At 40.6% G+C, this 20,907-nt stretch overlaps 1 protein-coding gene across 1 annotated transcript; it reads right to left on the bottom strand.

Moving 5' to 3' along the window:
* Positions 1 to 13,206: 13,206 nt before the first annotated feature.
* ier2b (immediate early response 2b) lies at positions 13,207 to 14,761 on the bottom strand. Its single transcript, XM_082535509.1, has one exon. The coding sequence runs from the start codon at positions 14,597 to 14,599 to the stop codon at positions 14,048 to 14,050; it is 552 nt and encodes a 183-aa protein (XP_082391635.1). The 5' UTR covers positions 14,600 to 14,761; the 3' UTR covers positions 13,207 to 14,047.
* Positions 14,762 to 20,907: the final 6,146 nt, after the last annotated feature.

Below are 20,907 nucleotides of genomic sequence, written 5' to 3'. Positions count from 1 at the left end.
GTCTTTCCATTCAGCCCCCTGTAGCTCAATACTTTTCATTTCCATCAAATGATGTGGGATCCAAAGACATTACCCAGTTCATATAGGAATAGCTATCTGTCATGATTCTTTTTCTTACTGAGAGATTGCTCTCCGTTAACTTTTTCTTTAAATTTACCTGAGGACTTAGACGTCATTGATTCTCATTATGAAAAAACACCAAATAAATGAGGCACGTGACAACTCAGGGTTAAACCTTTAGCTTCCAGATCCCGAGAAGAACAACAGATGAATTACTCTGTCCGTGCGAGAGTTTTCTGAACTTTCAGGACGTATGTTGTACGATCACATGTAACAGGAGTAAATAAATTGTGTGGTGATTTAAATACGGGGACAGTGAGCACTGTAACCAGTGGCTCTTCTTCTTGTACTGTTTCATTACTAAACCAAATTATGGATGACAGAACAATGTTTTAGAAAAGTCAGTACAACAATTTTAAACTATTATATGCATTTTTAAACCATTTATGTTAGTTTGTACCAGCTGTCTACTTTATTCACAGTGTCACAGCAAGAAGACAGAAACAGACGTCACAAGATCAGAGCAACTTGGTATGACAGAGTAATATGTGAATAATACAGTGTTACACACTAACAGGATGACAGCAGACACACGTGCTCACAGTGAAACAGCAGGAATGATGTGGTGAAACTTTTACTTAATCTGCATTTAGTTTAAAAGCAACAAACAGTATCAGGGAAACTAAGTTTGTGGGATTTATTTACGCTCACACAACTTATATTTTCACACAAGACCACATAGCTTTGGATAGCTTTTCTCCCTTGAGAAATGAAATCCTCACTTAAAAACTGTATTTTGTATTAAGTGTAATGATAGAAATGATTTGATGAACTGAAACACTTAAGTGGGAGAAAGATACAAAAGAGGAAAAATCTTTCTCACAGCAAAAATTACTTTGAGCATTCATGTCTACATTGTGGTCATTTATAATCTAAGCAGCTATAAATGTAAGTGTTAATATAATGATTATAATCTTTTCATGCTGTTAGCTATGAAATGACCCAAATACAGACACTTGGAATCAAACTATAATCTAACAAAAGGCGAGCTGTTTATTTGTGGCTGGGAGAAAGTACAAAACAAAAGGCCGATCCACACTGAGGCAAAACTAACTAGAACTAAACTGGGAAAAACTAAATGCTAAACACAAGAGACAAAGAACAAAACATGAAGTTGAAAAAAACATGAAAGTGAATAAAGGCAGACAGAGGACATGTATACTTAGAAGAGTAACAAGGGAAGTAGAAACACATGGGAAACACAGCTGACACAAATGAATGATGATACAGGGGAAGCAAAACTAAACACACTGAACATGGAAACACAAGAACGTAAAAATAAAACAGGAAACATAATGAGATGAAAACTGTGACAACACGAGCTTGACAATATGACTTGGAAAACACAGACAGGAAACACATAACAGTCTGGGAGAAGGACTGATACACTAGAGGAACGTGAAACAGATAAAGGGAAACGAGGCACATACGTAACTAAAAATCACACATAAAGGACAAACTTACACAGGAAACCGAAAATTACACATAAACAAGGGAGCGTGGATGAAACCAAACCTAACTAAGACACACTAATAATAACACTAGAAATTACCATTACATCATAAGAAATCAGACATACATAATAAACTCAAAATGCTGGGTCACAGCCCCATTGCCCTGGCAAAAAACAGGTAATTTTGCCCATTGTTAGGTGGTTCCTAGGCAACTTCATGGCATATTATTATTCATTGAAATCATTACAATATATCGTGTAAAATTCAACTTTTCCAGATATAAATTAGTCGTTACTCTCTTGAATATGTTATAGGTGCATAAATGCTACAAATAAGTCAGTTTGGCCTGTTGGTAGGTGATTGCTAGGCAACATGATCTGATATCGATAAGAACCTTCAGAGATCTGTGAAGCACCCTGTGCCAGCTTTGGTTGCGCAGATCCGGATCATACGTGAGGAGTTTCCGGACAAACAAACAAACAAACAAACAGGCAGATTTATTGCACAATATTAGAAATTTAGAGTTTTGCAATTGCTAAGCAATTAAACTGCAATGATTCAACAGCATCTGTCATCCAAATTCTATCTCTTAATGAGTCATTCTTTTCAGATTCTCTTTTTTCTCTATATTAGCTTCATTTCACTGTGGAACCTGGAGAGGGCTTGATTTACTACCATCTCATCACTGCTGTCACTTTAATCACTATCAGTGTGATAATATATACGTCACTGAGATGTTCCTGAGTATCTCCTGCAAACTAGATCCCTGAATGGATGAGCGAGTTAGTGAATGAAAAAGTGGTCCATGTATGCAGCCAGCTCATCACAGGTGTGATTACCCTGAAAAAAAAAGCTGCCTCTCTATTTAGGAATTTGAAGCATGTTGAAATCAAACGCCCCCTCACCGAGCGTCCCCAGAGTGCCTCCCTCCTGTTCCTCCTCCCACTCTCTGTCTACGTCTGGCACTACGTCACTGATGGCAGCCGTGGAAGACACACAAACATACACACCTACATGTTCGCACACATGCAGCCTTTGCTGTGTCCTACGCTCCCCTCCTCCCCACGGAGTCACGTTTTATTGACATCCCTCCTCCCTTCGTCTCTCTGAATGCCTCTTCCTGGAGCCATCCTTCTTCTCACATCTATCCTTCCTCCTCCTCTCTGTCTGCCTGCGTCTCCACTCACATGGATGTCTTCCACCTCCTCCCACACACACACACACACACACACACACACTAATATTCACTGGGTGGCACGTGACAGATACCCAAATAGACTAAAAACATGAGAAGAGTTGCGTCTTAATTAGATTTTTATGAAAAGATACAATGATCTGTGTGCTTTAAGGACACTTAAAGCATACCCACAGGCCATTAGCCTGCCTACTGCATCAAACACACACACACACACAGTCACACAAGGCCAGATACATTAGAGCGCTTTGTCCTTCTCCTGCAGTCTTAAAATAGACTCCTCCTACACAATGTGTTGCCCGTCGGCATCATTTCCCATCTCTGCCAGCTCTGCTGCTGCCAGACGTACGCACGCACACACACACGCACACACACGCACGCACACGCAAACACACACGCACACACACAAACACACACAGGCTATCTTACTCATTCATGCTCATAGTTCCTCTGCTTTAATGAAACATATCAGTCAGCACTAATAGAGCGGGATATCATGTGTTCACAGCCTTTTAACATGGACTCATCGAGCAATCACACGCACAGAGCCGCAACTCCTAACTACTTCCTCCTCCTTCTCCTCTCTGGAGAAGCCCAAGGCCACTCACTAACCACATTTTGACAGAGCGGGACTCCCTGTTCAAAGAACTTTCTTCAGTTTGTTCAGCAGGGGGGTTTTGGAGGACAATGAAGTGTTTAAAAAGTCATGACAAGTTTTGGGAAGGTAATTTCCCCCAAAAATCCTGTCTTTGAATTACTCATATGGCTCATATGATCTCTTAATTGCTTGATGCTTCACCCTTTCATCGCAGAAACATTAAAAAAAAAAAATCAAGAAAAAAAAAGCTGAGGCCAGATAAACTTTTATTTCCTGCCAATCACGTGGGCTTCTGTTAAAAATGACCTGTGGACAGTTGTTTCTTCACCAGTAATGGAAATGCAGCATAAGGCGTAGGTGGTGCTAATTCTACCATCAGGTGTAATGAAACATTGCACAAGTAGAGCGTGCAATTAAAGTGGTAGCTATGAGAGGAAATAGCCATTTATGTTTGTTTCATTTGTTTATTTGAGAAAAAGACAGCTGATGTTTTTGCATGTTGCTGCGTTTGTCACGTTTCTACCATCATTTTCATTTGCACTTTCTTACTTCCATGATCTGCCAGTCCAGCAAATCCCAGTTGTGCTCTGTTTGACTGACATCTGGTGACTTTGTGTAATTTTCAAGAAATCGCTTTGGATTTATTTGAGTTGTGTGACATCATGCTGGAGGATCTTTACAGTGTGGTCATAAAGGGATGGACATGGTCAGCAGTAACACTCAGATACTTTGATGTTTAAATGAAGACAAAGAGTCCAAGGTGTGCCAGAAAAAGTCCCCCAGACCATTATAGCAGCCTGAGCTTTAGTGTGGAGGACCCAAGCGCAGACATATGGAGGCAAGGTTTCACAAAAAGCAAACCATTTATTAGATAAGGGAAGTAAAACCAAAAGCAAAACACAAGTCACCAGAATAAAGTAGGAAATGTGAAAGCAGATTATCTTGACCATGTGTCAATGCCTACATTCACTGAGTTGCTACCATGAGACTGGCTAATTAGATATTTGTGTTAACCAACAGTTTAACAGGTGTACCTTGTATATCTTATGCTGATTTTGTGACTATAACTGTAACCGGAAACTGTAGCAGCTAGTTATACTACTATACCTCAGTCATTATGTAACAAATAACATGCCCTCCTGTGCACTTAATTGTACTAACAGACCTTCTGAGGTGTCTGTAGCCTGTGACTGTATGATGTGCTAAGTGGGCTGAGTGACTGTCATGAAATCATTAATGTGTTAATGTGGTGAATGCCAATGTTTTATTTTAAGATATCAGAGACTGTCAGTTGCAGTTCTATCCCGCTCTGTGTCCTGCTAATGTTTGCACATGCATTGTTTTAACATGTCGATAGCTAATGTGCTTATATAAATGTCAGATACATTAATTGAAACCATCTAAGCAGTGTAATGCAGCGCTATAATGTGTAGAATATCTGTATTTACGCCCATGTACACGATCACACAGGTTATCTCCCACCATCACAGGCAGCGCGGCGTCATTGGACGCATGCATACATCCTGTGACATTTCCTGCCTGTTCTGTTTTTTTAGCTCCGAGCTGCTACAGCTCTACGTCATGCCTCTGCCTGGCCTCTGCACTCTGCATTTTAATCAGGCAGCTTCTTACATGGCTTTCACAAGGCAGCACTGATCCAGGGAATCCATCATATCTCTTTGCTTTGCTGCTGTAGCAACAGCGTGATATGTAAGAGCTGTGTTTACCTCATTCATTTTGAGAACTAGGCCTGGACATATTCTCTTATTATTCTTACCATCAAAATATAATCAATTAACAGTCCACAGAATGAACTGATCCTTTAAATGATCAGTGGAAATAAAGCCAAAAAATAGCTCTTTGCATAAAGGTCCAGTTGATGCACTATAAACACACAGTCTATTGTTTAATTTGTCCAGGTCTCGGTTACACAACTGCTCTGCCGGAAATGCTCACTAGAACAGCAAGCGAGGATTAATCTGCAGCTGAAAATAGTCCCCAACAAATGTACTGTTGTTTACTCCCGCATGAGTCATGGTTGCTAAAAATAGGTCCCAACTCTCATAGACAGTGTTTAGAAACGTTTAACTTTATATTCATGTATTTGAGGCATTTTAGAAATATAATATTAACGCTGGATCATTGTTATATCTTCAGTTGAAAATCAGCGAGAGCTTAGAGTTGAAAACTCATGAACGATACATAATATGACTAAACTGAACTGGCATTAAATTTCTCCTTATATTACCTATAAAATGTTTAATAAATAAAATAGTTACCTATAACATTCCATTAGTGTCAGCTTTAATTTGTGTTTATTGCAACACACTACGTGATGCCATAAAGTCTTATCCTTTAATATATATTAGCATGCTAATATATAGATATGCTGTATAGGTCTCCATTTACAAGACTGAAGCTTATTCAAACAAACAAATAAAAATTTAATTGAGTTTAGTTAAATTTTCATGTAATTAAATGAAAGTCTGAAAAAAAATTAAATGTTGCTGGGACCTAGCAGTGCTAATATACCCACATAGCAAGCTGGTCTGGCCCAGATCTGGTGTCAAGCCGGCACTGCTGACTGACCGGTAAGTGGTATGTCATCCAGATATGGGTCAGGCCTGACGTAGGTGGCATTTTTTTATGTGATGGCATGCCACATCTGGCCCGATTGTGGTTTGGTGTATGTGGCCCAGGCTCATAGAAAACAGGTCTGGCCCGGATCCGGCATCAAGCTGGCACTTCTGACTGACTGGTGTCATGGCAGGGTGTATGTCAACCAGATGTGGGCCAGGTCTGGCAATGATGGCACTATCTATGTTCCTATTTTCCTATTTTAGTTTGAAGACCCAAATTCCATGTTGCAATCAATGTTCCCTCTGCGCAATTGCGCACTGCTGGCACGGTCTCTGCGCACAGAAAATCTGCGTTGCACACACAAAAAAAAAATCTAACCTGAATTGAAATTAAAATTAATACTTTAAGAATTCTGTTTTGCAGTGTTAGTCAGTAAGTGACTGGCTGCTCCCGTATGGGATTAGAACGACGCCACTTTAACCTATAGTCCAGCCAATGATGCGATTCACACTCATATATACGCAGCTAATCAACGTCGTTGACAGGCTATGACAGCTTCCTTATGTGCTGACACTGGTGTTTTAGCTAGCAAAGCGGCGTGGCTGATGTGGAGTGAAGCCACGTTAATGACAACGTGTACAACCATTGGAGATGTGAGCAGAACAATTGACGGGAAAAGTGTGGACTTTATACCAGGCCAAGTAAAACCAGAGTTATGATAAAAATATATGCAATGTTTGGTTTTCTTCCTGAATACTATCATTCTTTATATTTACTGCAGGAAGAAACGGTAAAAACGGTGTTTTATAAGGAAAACCTCAAAAGCACTCTCCCCTGTGAGCAAAAACAGCCCTCCCAACTCCCCCAGCCTTTCCTATTGGTCGAAAAATGTACCATGTCGACCAATCACAAAAATGATATGGCAGTATGGCATTTAGTTGTTTATGCAGGGGGGAAGTTTTAGGAGTGACGGCGGTGTTTGAGATGTGAGAGATTTTCGATGTTTAGTGCAAATCTTGTGTAGTTAGTGTGTAGTGTAGTCAATAGTTTTGTTGTGTGTGTCAGGACAATGAGGCGACTGCTGAATGTTACAGGAGTGATACATCTCCTGTTGCCAGGCCTGCAGGTATCAGGCTGTTGTTCTCCTTTATCTCATAGTGGACAGAAATTATTTTTTGGAGTGACACAAATGATTTGTGTGGCATCAAATTTGATGCAGAACAGCTGATTGTTCTGTAAATATTTTGAAATGTTTATTTAAAAAAACGCCTTGGCTGCATTTTTAGGTAAACAGCTGCAAAAAACTTTGTTGTTTGCATAACTCAGTTACTTTATTGAAGAAGTAACTATATAATTAATTGCCCAGCATTGGTCATCATGTAGTGTATTTTGCAGACAGAGAGTTACAGGACCTTCTCCCTGACCACAGACTCATACTCATAATACAAGTCAGAGCAATATATATATATATATATATATATATATATATATATATATATATATATATATATATATATATATATATATAACAACACCCAGCACGCCCCTGCGGGCGGTTTATCCTTCAAGCTCAGGTCCTCTACCAGCCTGGGAGCTTGAGGGTCCTGCGCAGTATCTTAGCTGTTCCCAGGACTGCGCTCTTCTGGACACACTAGACCTTTATGACTAGAGAGAAGATTTTCTGGATAAACTAGACTTACCTAAGCAGACAGCTAATGCTAATCATTGGCTAACTCACCCTGATCAATCACCTCCATGTTTGACAGTTAGTTTAATCTTCCGACCAGGCTCTGCATCAGTTTCCTAACTCAAAGTTGAGAAAGCGTTTTAGAGTCATTTTATATAATCAAAGAACTCAATTGTTTTGTATCTCTATGTATCCCTCATGTTGGATAATTCATCTCTAACAGACAAACCTTTTAAAAGCCTAACTGGTAAAGTGAACTTTCACTCATTGGACAGTTCATTAGTTACACCCAGCTTGTACCAGGTTGGAACCTGCTTTGCTTTAGTTCATGGATTCAACAAGAAGCCAGTGTTGAGCCTGTATGAACTGCAGCTTCAGTGTCCTTACAGGAGTGCCATCGGGTGTCTTCTGCAGCTGTAGCCCAGCCACTTCAAGGTTTGATGTGTTGTCCATTCAGAGATGCTCTTCCGTATATCTTGGTCATAACAAGTGATTATTTGAGTTATTTTTGGTGTCCTATCAGCTCGAAGCAGTCAGGCAATTCTCCTCTGACGTCTGACATGAACAAGGCATTTTTGCCCAGAGAAACCAAAACCGTGCTACCTTCAAAGTCACTTAATTCATCAGAGTACAAATACACTAGCTTTAAAGACTAAAGGTTTAAACTGAATCTCTCTCAATATCAGGTTTTGATTTTATATGTTAAACCGTGATTTAACTGTGCTTGATTCTTTTCGCTATAGGTTAGAAGACTTCCTCTATTACTGTTGAGTGTATCAACATAATACAGTAATTCATTGAATTCAATTCAAGCTAAAACCTCTAAACATCCTGACTTAGGTCTTGAACACTAATAGGATTATAAAGCATTATCAGCTGTAATCCAGGACTTCCACTCACGGTCAAGTCAGACACTAAGAAACGAGCAGGACGTAATTACAAGGAACAGAAAATTGATGTTGATGGTCCTTAGATTGAGCCCAGTTTATTACCTTTTGAAGTGCTGGGTTTTTTAGAAACAAGCGGTACATTTGTGTACCAGCTTTTCTTGCAGAGGCACACTGAAAGGAAAGAGACAAAGAACTAAAAACATGCAGGTTCACTTAAAAGGAAGATTTGCACCTCTGACTCCATTAAGGCACCTCTCAGAACAGCGTGAACACACAAGCCTGCAAATTTATAAGATAAACAGCGTGTGAGGTGAAAATTCGATTTAGTTTGATGGAAGTACTTATTTCAGGCTTCTATTTTTTTGTTGTTGTTATTAAATGTGTGTAATGCTGTTTGATTGGAGCACACGAACTGTCCAAGGACATGTTATATTCTTCTTTAAGTGGCTAAAGTAGAACACTGTGTACCACAGCTGTTGTACGCAGCTGTGGAAAACGTGGTGTGTTCAGGTACGCATCCTCTGAGTAGAAGGTTTTTCTCTTGTCTAAAAAGTGAAGTTGCAGGTATTAAAGGACCAATCTGGACTGTGGTGGTGGCAGGGTGGTGTGTGAAGAGTTAATATGAGCCTCCATCAAAACTAAAGTGTGGGCAAGCTTTTTCCTGCCTCATACGGTATGATGAAACTATGACAAGGATTGAGAAATATGATGACTGATCAGTGCCTCGGTTAGTCAGCAGTGAAAAATGTGGCTGACTGGCATGACATGTAAAATTTTGGCGGGTATTTATGACAGTCAGAGAGCTAAGACCACACCTCTGTGGGGGGGTTTCATTCTCATGGAACTTCACTTACCCAATAAGTGGCATTGTTTTAGCCCATGTTTTAAATTACACAGAGCGAGTTAAGTCGTTGTTTCACATGGCGATAAACACACACACTGGAATTCACTCTGGCAGCATAATTATTGCAGCTTAAAGACGGATTTATACATGAAAGCGCAGAAAGCGTACACATGTAGGGTTTACTACGTATGGTTTGACCCAGATGTGGAAGCTGTTGTTGGCAGATCAGGGTCACTGTGATAAAACCCTTATCCGAGAGCTTATACAAGCATGCATATCTGGTGGCAAAAACACTTATAGTGTGATACTGAAGCTGCTGAGCCCTTTTGAAGGAAAGCAACTGTGATAGCTGTAAATATGAATTATTAGAAACCAGAGGGTCTGAAACTGAAGGTCCAAATTCTACCACAGAGGAGTGGTCACCACTTAATTAAGGACGAACACAGTTTTTTATATATTTTAAAGACTTTTCTTATTTTGTCCTTTTGTTTCGTGAAATCTTTTCAGCTATTAAAAAACAAACACCTTCAAATCACTCTGGATGATCTCAAGACATCAATCACAAATAGACGCTCCTTCTTTTTAGGGGTGGAAGATAAAAGAGATAAAAATGATCCCTCCATGTTTTTGATTTTGGATCTACTTGTGCTGAGCAGTTTAATGTGATTCACAGTTTGCAATATTAGATGTGTTTTTTACTGCACTCTTTCAGTTCATCCTCTGATTGAAACAAGCCATTTCAGCTCCATTACCCTTGCCTTTGTGCTAACTCTTTCTTCAGATTGGATGGACTATGCAAACAACAGGCCAGAGATGTGTGCTCGGGTGGCCAAATGAAGGATACTGCCTCTCTTTAACATCATAAGCGTAAACTCTTGGCTCACTTTTATATATGCTCAGAAAAATGATTTGAAACTATACCCATGTTTAATATGAGCACACACCATTATAGCACTATATTTATTGCAGAAAAATAAGAACAGTTCCTGTTAGTCCAAATCCGCTCACAAGAAAATAGCTGAAAGCAAATCGATCATTTCATTCATTTTTGAGGTGAAATGGTCCTTTCTGTTTAGACTAATTCATAACCGGGACGGCTGAAAGTAGCATGCTGCAGTCCTAAAATAATAACGATAATAAGAGCACTGAAATTATAAGTATACATTATAACACCCTTACATTAATAACAGTATTTTCTATATATTGATTTAATTTTCTTTGTTCTTTTTACACATTCTTTAAGAGGTTTGTAGTACAAAAATTGCATATCATTTGAGGAACATAGCCAGAATCAGACAAGTTTTGTCAAGCAACACTGCAGAGGTTCTTGTCCATGCATTTGTGTCTCAGGCCCTCGCTCTCCCGGGAAGAGTGATAGATGTCCCGGGCAGACCTCATGACCAGGGAGAGTAGGAGGCGCCGGTGAAGTGTCAGTCCTCCTCTCTGGGTCCTGGAGGCGTACAGCTCTTCTTTCTGGGCTACCAAAGAAACGTTTTAGAGGTCTACAGATGGTGCAAAATGCAGCTGCTCGCATTTTAACAAGAACTGGGAAATTTGAGCACATTACCCCTGTACTGAGATGTCTTCATTGGATACCTTGTCAGGTTCGAGCAGATTTTAAGGTACCTTCATACCTCCCTGACCTTTTACACCTTTATGTTCCATCTTGTGCTCTACAGTCTCAGGACTCTGGCCTTCTGAAGGTTCCTGGAGCCAGAAAAAAGACAACTGGAGAGCGTGCTTTTTTCTTTTCGTGCCCCGTTTCTGTGGAACAACCTCCCTCAAGATATTAGGCAGGCATGCTCTGTGGAGGTTTTTAAAACTAAGTTGAAGATGCATTTGTTCACCCTATCTTACATGTCTTAATTCTATGGCTTTTAGTTTTTACATTTTTACTGTTTTTAACTTGTATTGTGTTTTTTACTTGTATTGCTATGTGTCGCTTTTATTTTATTTATCTCTTTAGTTTCAAATAGTTGTACAGCACTTTGTTTGAAAGCGCTTTATAAATAAAGTTATTATGATTATGATTATTATTATTATTATTAAAAAACACATTTTGGGGTCAACTTGAAAGAGAAGTAGATGTGAAATGCAAAAGTGAGTGAAAAGTGGTGATATGTAGAACCCCCTTATATCATTCCCTATATGTTGTCAGTACAAACAATGGCATTATGAAACATAGCATTATTATCACTTTGACCTTGAGACCAAACTATTGATCTTGGAGGAGAGGTCAGAGGTCAAATGTGGCATGATATTGTAAACCTTCATGTGGTACTTTGAATATCTTGATAAAACACGCCACACTTGATACACCACACACGAATCATAGTTTCTAAGTGATAAGGTTATAAAGGTTTTTGTCAGTTTACAACCAATAAATCATAGAGTTTACCTTCAACACCTCGGTGGATGTAAGGTAAACTTACTCAAAAACTTTTGAGTAATTGTGTTTACAGACAAAAAGAATGACACACGGGTCTAATGTTTTAAGCTTAAGGTGTTCATAAACCTCATGTGGCTCCAGACTTAGCGGCTCTCTGGAACGTTGACAGCAGTGGAAAACGTTAGACAACTCTACCTTCGAATTACTTTCGTTTTTTCCAACGAATGAACTCTTCACACTTCAGGATGACATCAGACTGAAGGTCAAAATCTCTTTCTACTTCACCTTTTCCTCAACACCTTATAATAAATGTTCACAGTCATGTTAGTGCTCTCCATTGTTCTGCACTGTAGCTCATGTGTAATAAAGGAATGCCATGATCAGACTTCCAGGAACCTTGTTTTTCTTCACTGCTGACTTCACTGTGTACTAAATGTGGCTGCAACTATAATCAAACCCATGAACTCATCGCAATTGGTTTTTCAGCAAACATTCCACATACTGTGTCCGAGTCTTGTCAACAGGATATTTGTCACACTGAAGAATTACTCCAGTCTTTTACAAACAGCCTGGCTTATTTATAGCTCTGCCTCTCACACTTTGTTGCAGCAGTGTTGCCATCCTCTCCTACATTAGAACAGCATGTGACCCATAAGTGGAAAAAAATGGTAATGATTTGCCAGAACTACTAAATAACAGCTAAGCTGAGGAGTAAAAATTATAATTTTTCAGTATTTGGGGTCAGGGGGAGTTGTAATTGTGTGAGCTGTGTAAGTTCTTCTTTCATTTTTAATTCCTCTTCACCTCAGGTTCTGCTTCAATATGCGGTAAATGAGGAGGAAGTAGACGTGGGTGAAGGGTAATGTTAAAGGTGACAGGGATCTTACATGATAATGAGGATGATGACTGCACAACCGGAACAACCTGATCAGAGTCGCCTCCGTCGTTGAGTTTCGGGGTGTAGTTACACTCGAGGCAGCTGGCAGGAAGTTAATGATGAAGAAACCCTCAGGTTCTAAACACCACCTGCTGCTGTGTGCATTATTCAGCAGCGGCGTTTGGCCCCAGCTGCGATGTTGCGTAACTCTTCTAATACCCCCTCACCGAATCGGTGTCAGGTCATGTTGGTAGGATGTGATTCAGAATTCTGTCATAATCCACAGGAAGTGGTACAACCAGCGAAGCTGTTCATTTGTGTGTGCGTGTGTTTGTATGTGTTTTAGTGTAAGCACAAGATTAGTGACAGCAAGCCAGACTGGCGCTGGGCTGTACCATCCTCCTCCTGTTTTAAAGGATTGACCCTCTAAACTGTGGCCTAATGTTGACTAGCAGACCTTTTGATCTGAAAAGGAGGTGTGTGTGTGTGTGTGTGTGTGTGTGTGTGTGTGTGTGTGTGTGTTTGAAACTTTAAACGTCAGTCTATTAGAACAAAGATTTCAGGACAACTCATTAACCTTTCTACATGTTTATTAGAAACATTTACAACATTAATTCAGTCACATGAATTAAAGAGCAGCTTTGAATGTGAGGTAACATCATTTCACAGACGAGACATGAACAAGGTGGTTTCAATGACATTAAAACACACACAGTTTAAATTAATGGGCTTCCAACCCCACGTGGACAGCCATGTGAACACAGTATGTAGGACAGTCCCCCAAGCAGTAGTATCGATTTATCAAAGTCCACAGCAGCAGCAGCTGAACGTGCATGTAAATGTATGCGCAGCAGTGTGTCTGCCTCAACTGTCCTTCCTCTTAACAGTGTTTCAGTGTGATATCCGGGTGTAAAGGCCGGGAAATCCCTGAATGCCCGGTTTTGTGTGTATGTGTGTGTGTACTGGTTTATGGTCAACTGTTAACCACTTCACTTCTTCTCTGTCTGACTCAAGTCTCTTTCTGCTGATTCACACATACACACACTTTGAGTCAGCGGCAGTCACTTGTTTGGACTCATTAAACTGAAGGTGAATCACCAGGAAACAAAAAGCAACACAACCAGTTCCCCTTCGGGTTCTTCCTCAAACTTTCCGCCGTCTCTCTTGCCGGCCCGCTTCTTCTCCTTGTGTGCTTTGTTGTTATCTGTGGGGGCTTTACAAGCCCGGCAGGCACACTGTGATTGACCGGAGAGCTCGGACCAGTGCCCCGGTAATCCCACTGTCCCGGGACTGCTGATGTAGGTCAGCTCCGCGGTGCGCAAAGGGATCACAGCGCCCTTATAGGTTAACGAGGAGTAGAGAATCACTCCGCTCTAAAGTCCCCATAGGAGGCTAATTTCTCCCTCCATCTGTTCAGAAGGCAGGTATAACCCGATTTAGAGACAAAGTGGTCAGGGACTCCCCGGCGCGACAGCTGCCGAGTGGGACCTCATACCTCTCTTCCCCGGGCTCCAGCCTCGCCCTCTTACTCGGGAGGAAGTCAGGCGCCGCCGACGCCTTCCCTCGGCGTTTCCTGGACTGCTTGGCAGGGCTTAAGTTCTCTTTGTCCTCTATGATTTCGCTATCACACCCGTCCTCCGTGTTGTCAGGCTCCTCTGGAGCCGTTTCAGTTGAGTTAAGTACCAGCTGGGGTTCTGGCTGAGGCTCTGGTAGCCGGGTTTGTTCCCCTGGGCTGGAGCTGGTGTCCATCGGCTCCTCCGGAGCTGACTGCGCCCCGCTCAGGACCTCGCTCTCCCGGGAAGAGTGATAGATGTCCCGGGCAGACCTCATGACCAGGGAGAGTAGGAGGCTCCGGTGAAGTCTCAGTCCTCCTCTCTGGGTCCTGGAGGCGTACAGCTTGCTTATAGACACGGCCAGGATCCGCCTGGCTTCGATGTTCACTTCCATTGCTGTTGTGGCACTCATTGTTTTTCTGTGCGTAATTGCGCACCGTTGTTTTGGCACTTTAACCAAAGGCGAAAGGCAGAGTTTAACTTTAGTTTCTAGCTTGTATTCTATCTTAGCTCAGACTCCGGCTCTTCTCCGTTTGTTGTCATCTGAGAAATGAGAGCGTGTGAGTAGCAGGGTGGTGTTTTATTTCCTCTCTGACGTAATGTGGACTTCATTCCTCTGTAAGTGACAAACAGGCGCCGCCCACACCTGATGTAGCTGTAGCAGCAGCACACACACACACACACACACACACACACACACACACACACACACACACACACACACCATCTGTTCTGTCTAGCATTCCTTCCTCACAGTTTTGTCTTGTATTACTTGGATATCTTTCCCTTAGCTGTAATCAACTTGAATGGTGCTTTGGTTTCTAGTAACATATTTTCTTTTTATCATTTTCAAACTTTTCCATAAAACATTTTAAATATGTCAAACATGGTCTCAATGTTTGATGCATATTTTATTCAAAAATATTTTTATTTTATTTTATTATCATTGTAGGCTTAAATCGCCCTTTACTATCTATCTATCTATCTATCTATCTATCTAAAAAACTTGCTCGTGGCAACTTTACGAGCAGAGGTTTGAAACATGAGAGGCTATTGAGCACATCAGATGTCAGATGTGCTGCCTGGTGTTTAAGGATGTTTTTGAATGTAAAGTACCTTTAAAAAACAATAAATGAAGAATGGTAATTGAGCAGCGTGAGATTAACCGCTGTTTACATTCGGGTAAAAACCCAGGCAGCAATTCGAAGAACTGACGTGGGAAAAGGAAGTGTGTTCAGTTTCTCGTGAGTTTTGGCTCCTCCTCTATATCACACAAGCACACAGAGCAGCATACTCGTGACTTCAGAGGACATTCCGTTGACTTACATGACTAGCTGTACTGTAACCATAACTAGCCCAGAGTGCTTGTTGTCTAAACTTAGCCCCAGTCCCAAACTTAAACCTTCAGATCTGACCAACTTGTTGTGTGTTTGTCACTTTAGCATGAGCTTTAGGTCCCCACAACAGGAGTAACGCCTGGACCACACACTCATGCGCTCGCCGCGTCATTCACTCACACGTTCTGCCTCCATATATGGCTCATCCGGTAGCCTGGGAACGCGCACAGTGGAAAAGCCGTGACGCGAACGCGCAACCGCAGCCCTTCCTCCCCACGGTCCCCTCTGTCTCTGTGTGCCCGGTGGCGGTGGTGGCGTCATCTGTACTCCATATATGGAGTTATCACCGGTGTAAATAAGGTTACTTAGCAGCTGTACGACCGAAGTCAAACGGCAGGAGCCTTTCTGTCCGTGCTGCTTTCAAGTCCCATTGGAAATATGTTATCTTAGCCTAACAGCGCAGAAAAGCCTCAGATTCTGCAGGGAGAAATGCGTAATAGAAGTCTTTCCAGAGAGCAAACGGATGTGCACGCACTTTTATCAATCATTTTGTTATTTATCTCTCCCTTTATTTGGTAGGGACAATGAAATATGACAATAGGTGAAGGAAAAAGGCATAAAAGCTACAACGAGCTATTTCTTCCATTCAGATTGCAGCATCAGAGAAGTCAGCATGACAAAAGTAAATATTTTCACTTAGCCTACTTGTATCATAAACCTGTCTGAGTTTGCTTTGTTTTTTTTTTCTACAAAAACGCTTAAATGCAAATTCTGGGTATTTAGTAAAGGTCAGTTTAAGGTTAATACGTGGGGATGATGGACTGTATATAAAAGATGGACACAGCTTTGTGACATTATCAATATATTTGTAAATTTGTGTTTTAAACTAAACTTGAACTAAAAAGCAGAAAAATGAATTTCTTATACTTTGAAGCATCTCACTGTGTGTGTGTGTGTGTGTGTGTGGGGGGGGGGGGGGGGGGGAGGACAGAAATAGTAAAGCAATCAAACAAAATGAACTCATACACCTGAAATCAGGCAAATTCCATAACTTAGTACAACTACAGTTATGCCCTCTCGTCAGGCACTCATTTTCATTTTTTTTTACGCCCACACGTAACTCTGCCTGTCACACAACTGCAAGTCAGTGCAGTATAATCATTGGCGCGCCATCCCAATTACACTCGTTATCACTAACACTGGTAATCATCGCCCTCAAGTGCTGTAAAACATGCAAGCGGTAACCATGGAAACATTTCCCATCCCTGCTTTTCCTTCCCTGATGACGTGGACATGGCACCAGAAACACAAACAATATATTGGATACAGCTTGCACTGCATGCACTGTCTTCTTTGTTATTCCAACTATACAATTTACTGGACGTGTAAAAGAATAGGGGCAATAAAGTGGGCTGCAATAGCTGCAATATATTTTTATGACTTTGCCAACAAAACATTGTCGTTTTAGCTGGTTGCTTTACATTTGATAGATTTTACTTTACACTTGGGTAAAAGAATCGAATTAGAAGATCACAAAGATGTTATCAGAGATCGCTTTAAATGTTCAGAAAAGCAAATGATCAAAGTTTATTGCTACTTGCAAGAATGCAAGTAGCAATAAACTACTTGCATTCTTTCTTTCAACAATCACGTAAGTTTTTGGTCTGAATCAGTAAAAATTGTAAAAAAATAAACTGATTTGTTGTTAGCAGTTTGTTTTTGTTTTTTTTATAATCACATTTTACTCCTAGTATGCACGTTTAATGAGCTATATAAGCTGAGCAGATCTTAAGCAAAGAAAACAACTAAACATGACTTCACTTGAGGTCTGTGGATCCGTCGCTATGGTGACAATGTTATGTGAGATTATACTTACACTGCCTCTGCCTAAGGCCAAATGTGAAGCGGGGAGTGTGAGTTGGTGTGTGTGTGTGTGTGCGCAGCAGACTAGAGGGCAGGGCCTGCTTTTTCACTGCGCAGTAATTCTTTGTATAGGATACAGTAAACAGTGGTTGGTAGTGCTGGGAGATGACCTAGTTGGCAAAGCAGACTACAGGTGGAAAGCATAGAAACAGTTGCTACAATGAACATTATATAATGGCTGAGATTTTATTAACATATGCCTACATTTTAAAGCGCCATAGCTGCTATCGTCTATTTTTTAAGGACGGTTGTTAATGCTCTTCAGTAGGATATCCACAGTCAAGGGAAAGAGAAAGTACACCCTATTTTAATCCCAAAGTTTTACCTATCAGGACAATAAAAAATAATTTAGTCCTTCCCAAATTAAAAAAATATATATATAGATAAATACAACCTTAGATAAACAACAGTGCATGACACATATTACACCACGTCGTCATCTGACAAAAGCTGAACCAAAATGTGGAAGCAGTGTGTGAAAATCTAAGAAAAATACAAGTACACCCCATGACTCAATAACTGTTAGAAGCATTTTTAGCAGCAATAATTTGAAGCATTTGTTTTCTGCACGACTTCATCACACTCACACATTGTTGTGGAGGGCTTTTGGCCCGCTCTTCTTGACAGTGTAGCTTCAGTTCATTGACAGTTGCAGGCATTCATATTTACACAACTCTTTTAAGGTCCCACCGTAGCATTTCAGTCAGGCTGTTTCCTGTTGTAGATTTGCTGGTGTTCTCGAGATCATTGCCATGTTATATGACCCAGTTTTTTCCAACGTTTGCTGTCAGACAGATGTGACACTGCAATACTTTGGTAAACAGAGGAGTTCGCCGTTGACTCAGTGACTGCAAGGCGTCCAAGTCCTGTGGTTGCAGAATAGGTCTAAATCACCCCTCCTCCACTTTGCTTGACAGTGGAGGTGTTTATACTGATCTGCTGTGTTTAGTTTCCAGCAAACATTGCCCTGTGTATTATGGCTAAACATCTCCACTTTGGTCTTGTCTGTCCACAGGACATTGATCCAGAAGTCTTGTGATTTGTTCAGCTTTGCAAACCAAGCTGCCGTGGGGGGGTTTTTTGGGGTTTTTTTAGATAGAAGAGTCTTTCTCCTGGCAACCCTTCCAAACAAGCCATACTGGTTCAGTCTTTGTCTAAATGTGCTGTCGTGAACTTCAATGTTTCGCATACCGGCTGAGGCCGGTCTGAGAGTCTGAGATGTAGCTCTTGGGACTTTTGCAGTTTCTCTTAGCATTGCTTGGTCGGACTTTGGAGTATATTTGCTTAGACCACCACTCCTGCGGAGATTGACAACTGTCTTCAATCTTTGAATAATCTTTCTCATTGTAGAATGACAGACTTCATTTTGTCTGAAAATGCCCCATAACCCATCCCAAGCTGATGGGCAGCAACTTCTTCTTTAATTCCATTGTAGAGGTTTTTCCTCCTCGCCGTTGTGTTATCACACACCCAAATGCTCCAGATCAGCGAACTTTCAAAACCTCTGCTTTTTCTTAGTTGCTCACTCTTGCTGATGATCAGTTTGTCTTTACCTGATTTTAAGACCTGCTGAGAAACCTGCTGTAAATCCAAAAGCACACACACACTCTCTACTTATTAGGTTGCAGCTTTACAAACTCTATTTTTATTTGAGTGCAACTTTGATTGAACATTTCCTCCGGGTAAACAAAGTAATTACTTTAGGAAAAGATATAAATAAATCTTATAAAGTTTGTATCTGTCTTGTGTGAAACTTGTATGAAAAGCATACAAGAGTGAAAACAGATATAAGATCCCTTGAAAAATTATATAAATGAAACTTGTATGTTTTGGATACTTACTAAAACAATATATGAAAGTAATGAGAAAGTGGCCACTTTCATGAGTAAACCATATAAGCCTTATATGATTCAGTATAGGCCACATCTTATGCAAGTCTTTTATAAATTTTTACTATTTCTTTTCCATATGGGAAGCGGAAAATAAATCTGAATTGATTCTTATATGCAACAGTCGCACACTCAGGTGTTTCCTTTTTCCAGTCCCAGCATCTCTGTTGTGAACTGCTTTTGTCTGTTTCAGTAGGAAAGCTTCTATAGATTAGCACATCTCCTTCTGAGCTACACATTTCTTGTGAGGCCCACATGTACTGTCACTTCCCATCATGCGCTTCCCATGAGACACTGAAAACAACACACACAAAATAAAAAAATAAAGCAAAACACACAGTTATAAGTACTCTTGCAGTCTTCTGTGTAACTGCACTTCCTTTTCTTTGTGCTAGTGTTCGTAACAATGCAACAAAATCTGCAATAATACCTGCTTTCTCACGAGCCAGTGGATAAATGGCAGACGTTTAGACAGCTTTGAAAAGCAGATGCAGTTTCTCAATAGAGCTGATTTACACTTGGCTCTGATTCTTGACAAAGGATTAACTGTGTGATAACCAAGAAATCATTTTTTACTTTTTATTTTTGTTAATTTTGTAACCAAAAGCTGCAAACACCCTGTGGTTCCAGCATCCTTGACTTTAAATCAGTGCCTCGACAAAAACAAGTGGTTTAAATAAATCACCTCGGTCTGCGAGGAAGTGCGAACGCACTTAGCAGCAGCAAGTTGCATTAGGTCATTCTTACTGGGAGCACTTAAAGGCACCACAAAGGAATGGGTCAGACTTCTATATTTAGACTCGCTTCTCTGACTGTTTTTTCCTGCTTGTTGACTCTGAGCCAGTTTCCCTTTTTATACCGGCATGATTTGGTTGAGTTCAGATCTTGTTTTGTTCCGCTAAAGAAGATTTTCCTGCTACATCACGGTGTTAGGGTAAAAATGAGTCAAGGTTTCCATCAAAGGCAGATCTGCCTTCAGCTGAGCTGGACAGTACTGAAGCAACGGCGACAGATCGAGTGACAGAACGAATGGAATTTGTAAGAATCAGAAACGTGTCCTCGTATCAGTTTTTTATCAAAGGGGTTTTTGAAGGTATTTTCCTCTTATTCAAACAGAACGTCGAAGGATGGTGGACATGAAACTGTACAGACTACAACTAGTTTTAAAGCATATTTGTGAAAAGTTTGTGACTGTGTTGTGCTGTATAATCACTAACTGTGTGGCAGGGGCTCAAACATTTGTCTGCCTAATGATGGTCCAGAAATGTGTTTACATATGACGCACACATAAACAAAGAGCAGGGCTTCTAAATGCAACAGAGGGAGACAGTTTTCCAAACGACGAAAATGAAAGCTTTTTGGATAATAAAGGCATTCAAACTTTGATTCTTCTTTCTTGTGTGCGTGTGTTTACATGTGCAATGGTTACCTCTCTATTTGTTTGTGGAATTTGTAAATCTAGATAAGCTTTTATGACATCACATTTATGACACGCTAACTGAAAGCCTGGGATAGTACCGGCTATGCGAACACAACAGCACTTTAAATCAACTTGTGACTTGTGTGTAAAT

This window comes from Aulonocara stuartgranti (assembly GCF_965226115.1).
Source record: "Aulonocara stuartgranti genome assembly, chromosome: 6".
NCBI lineage: Eukaryota > Metazoa > Chordata > Actinopteri > Cichliformes > Cichlidae > Aulonocara > Aulonocara stuartgranti.
This window is presented reverse-complemented; position numbering and strand designations above follow the sequence as displayed.

Coding starts and splice junctions, on each gene's coding strand:
- ier2b (XM_082535509.1), bottom strand. CDS start 14,599: ATGAGTGCCACAACAGCAATGGAAGTGAACATCGAAGCCAGGCGGATC.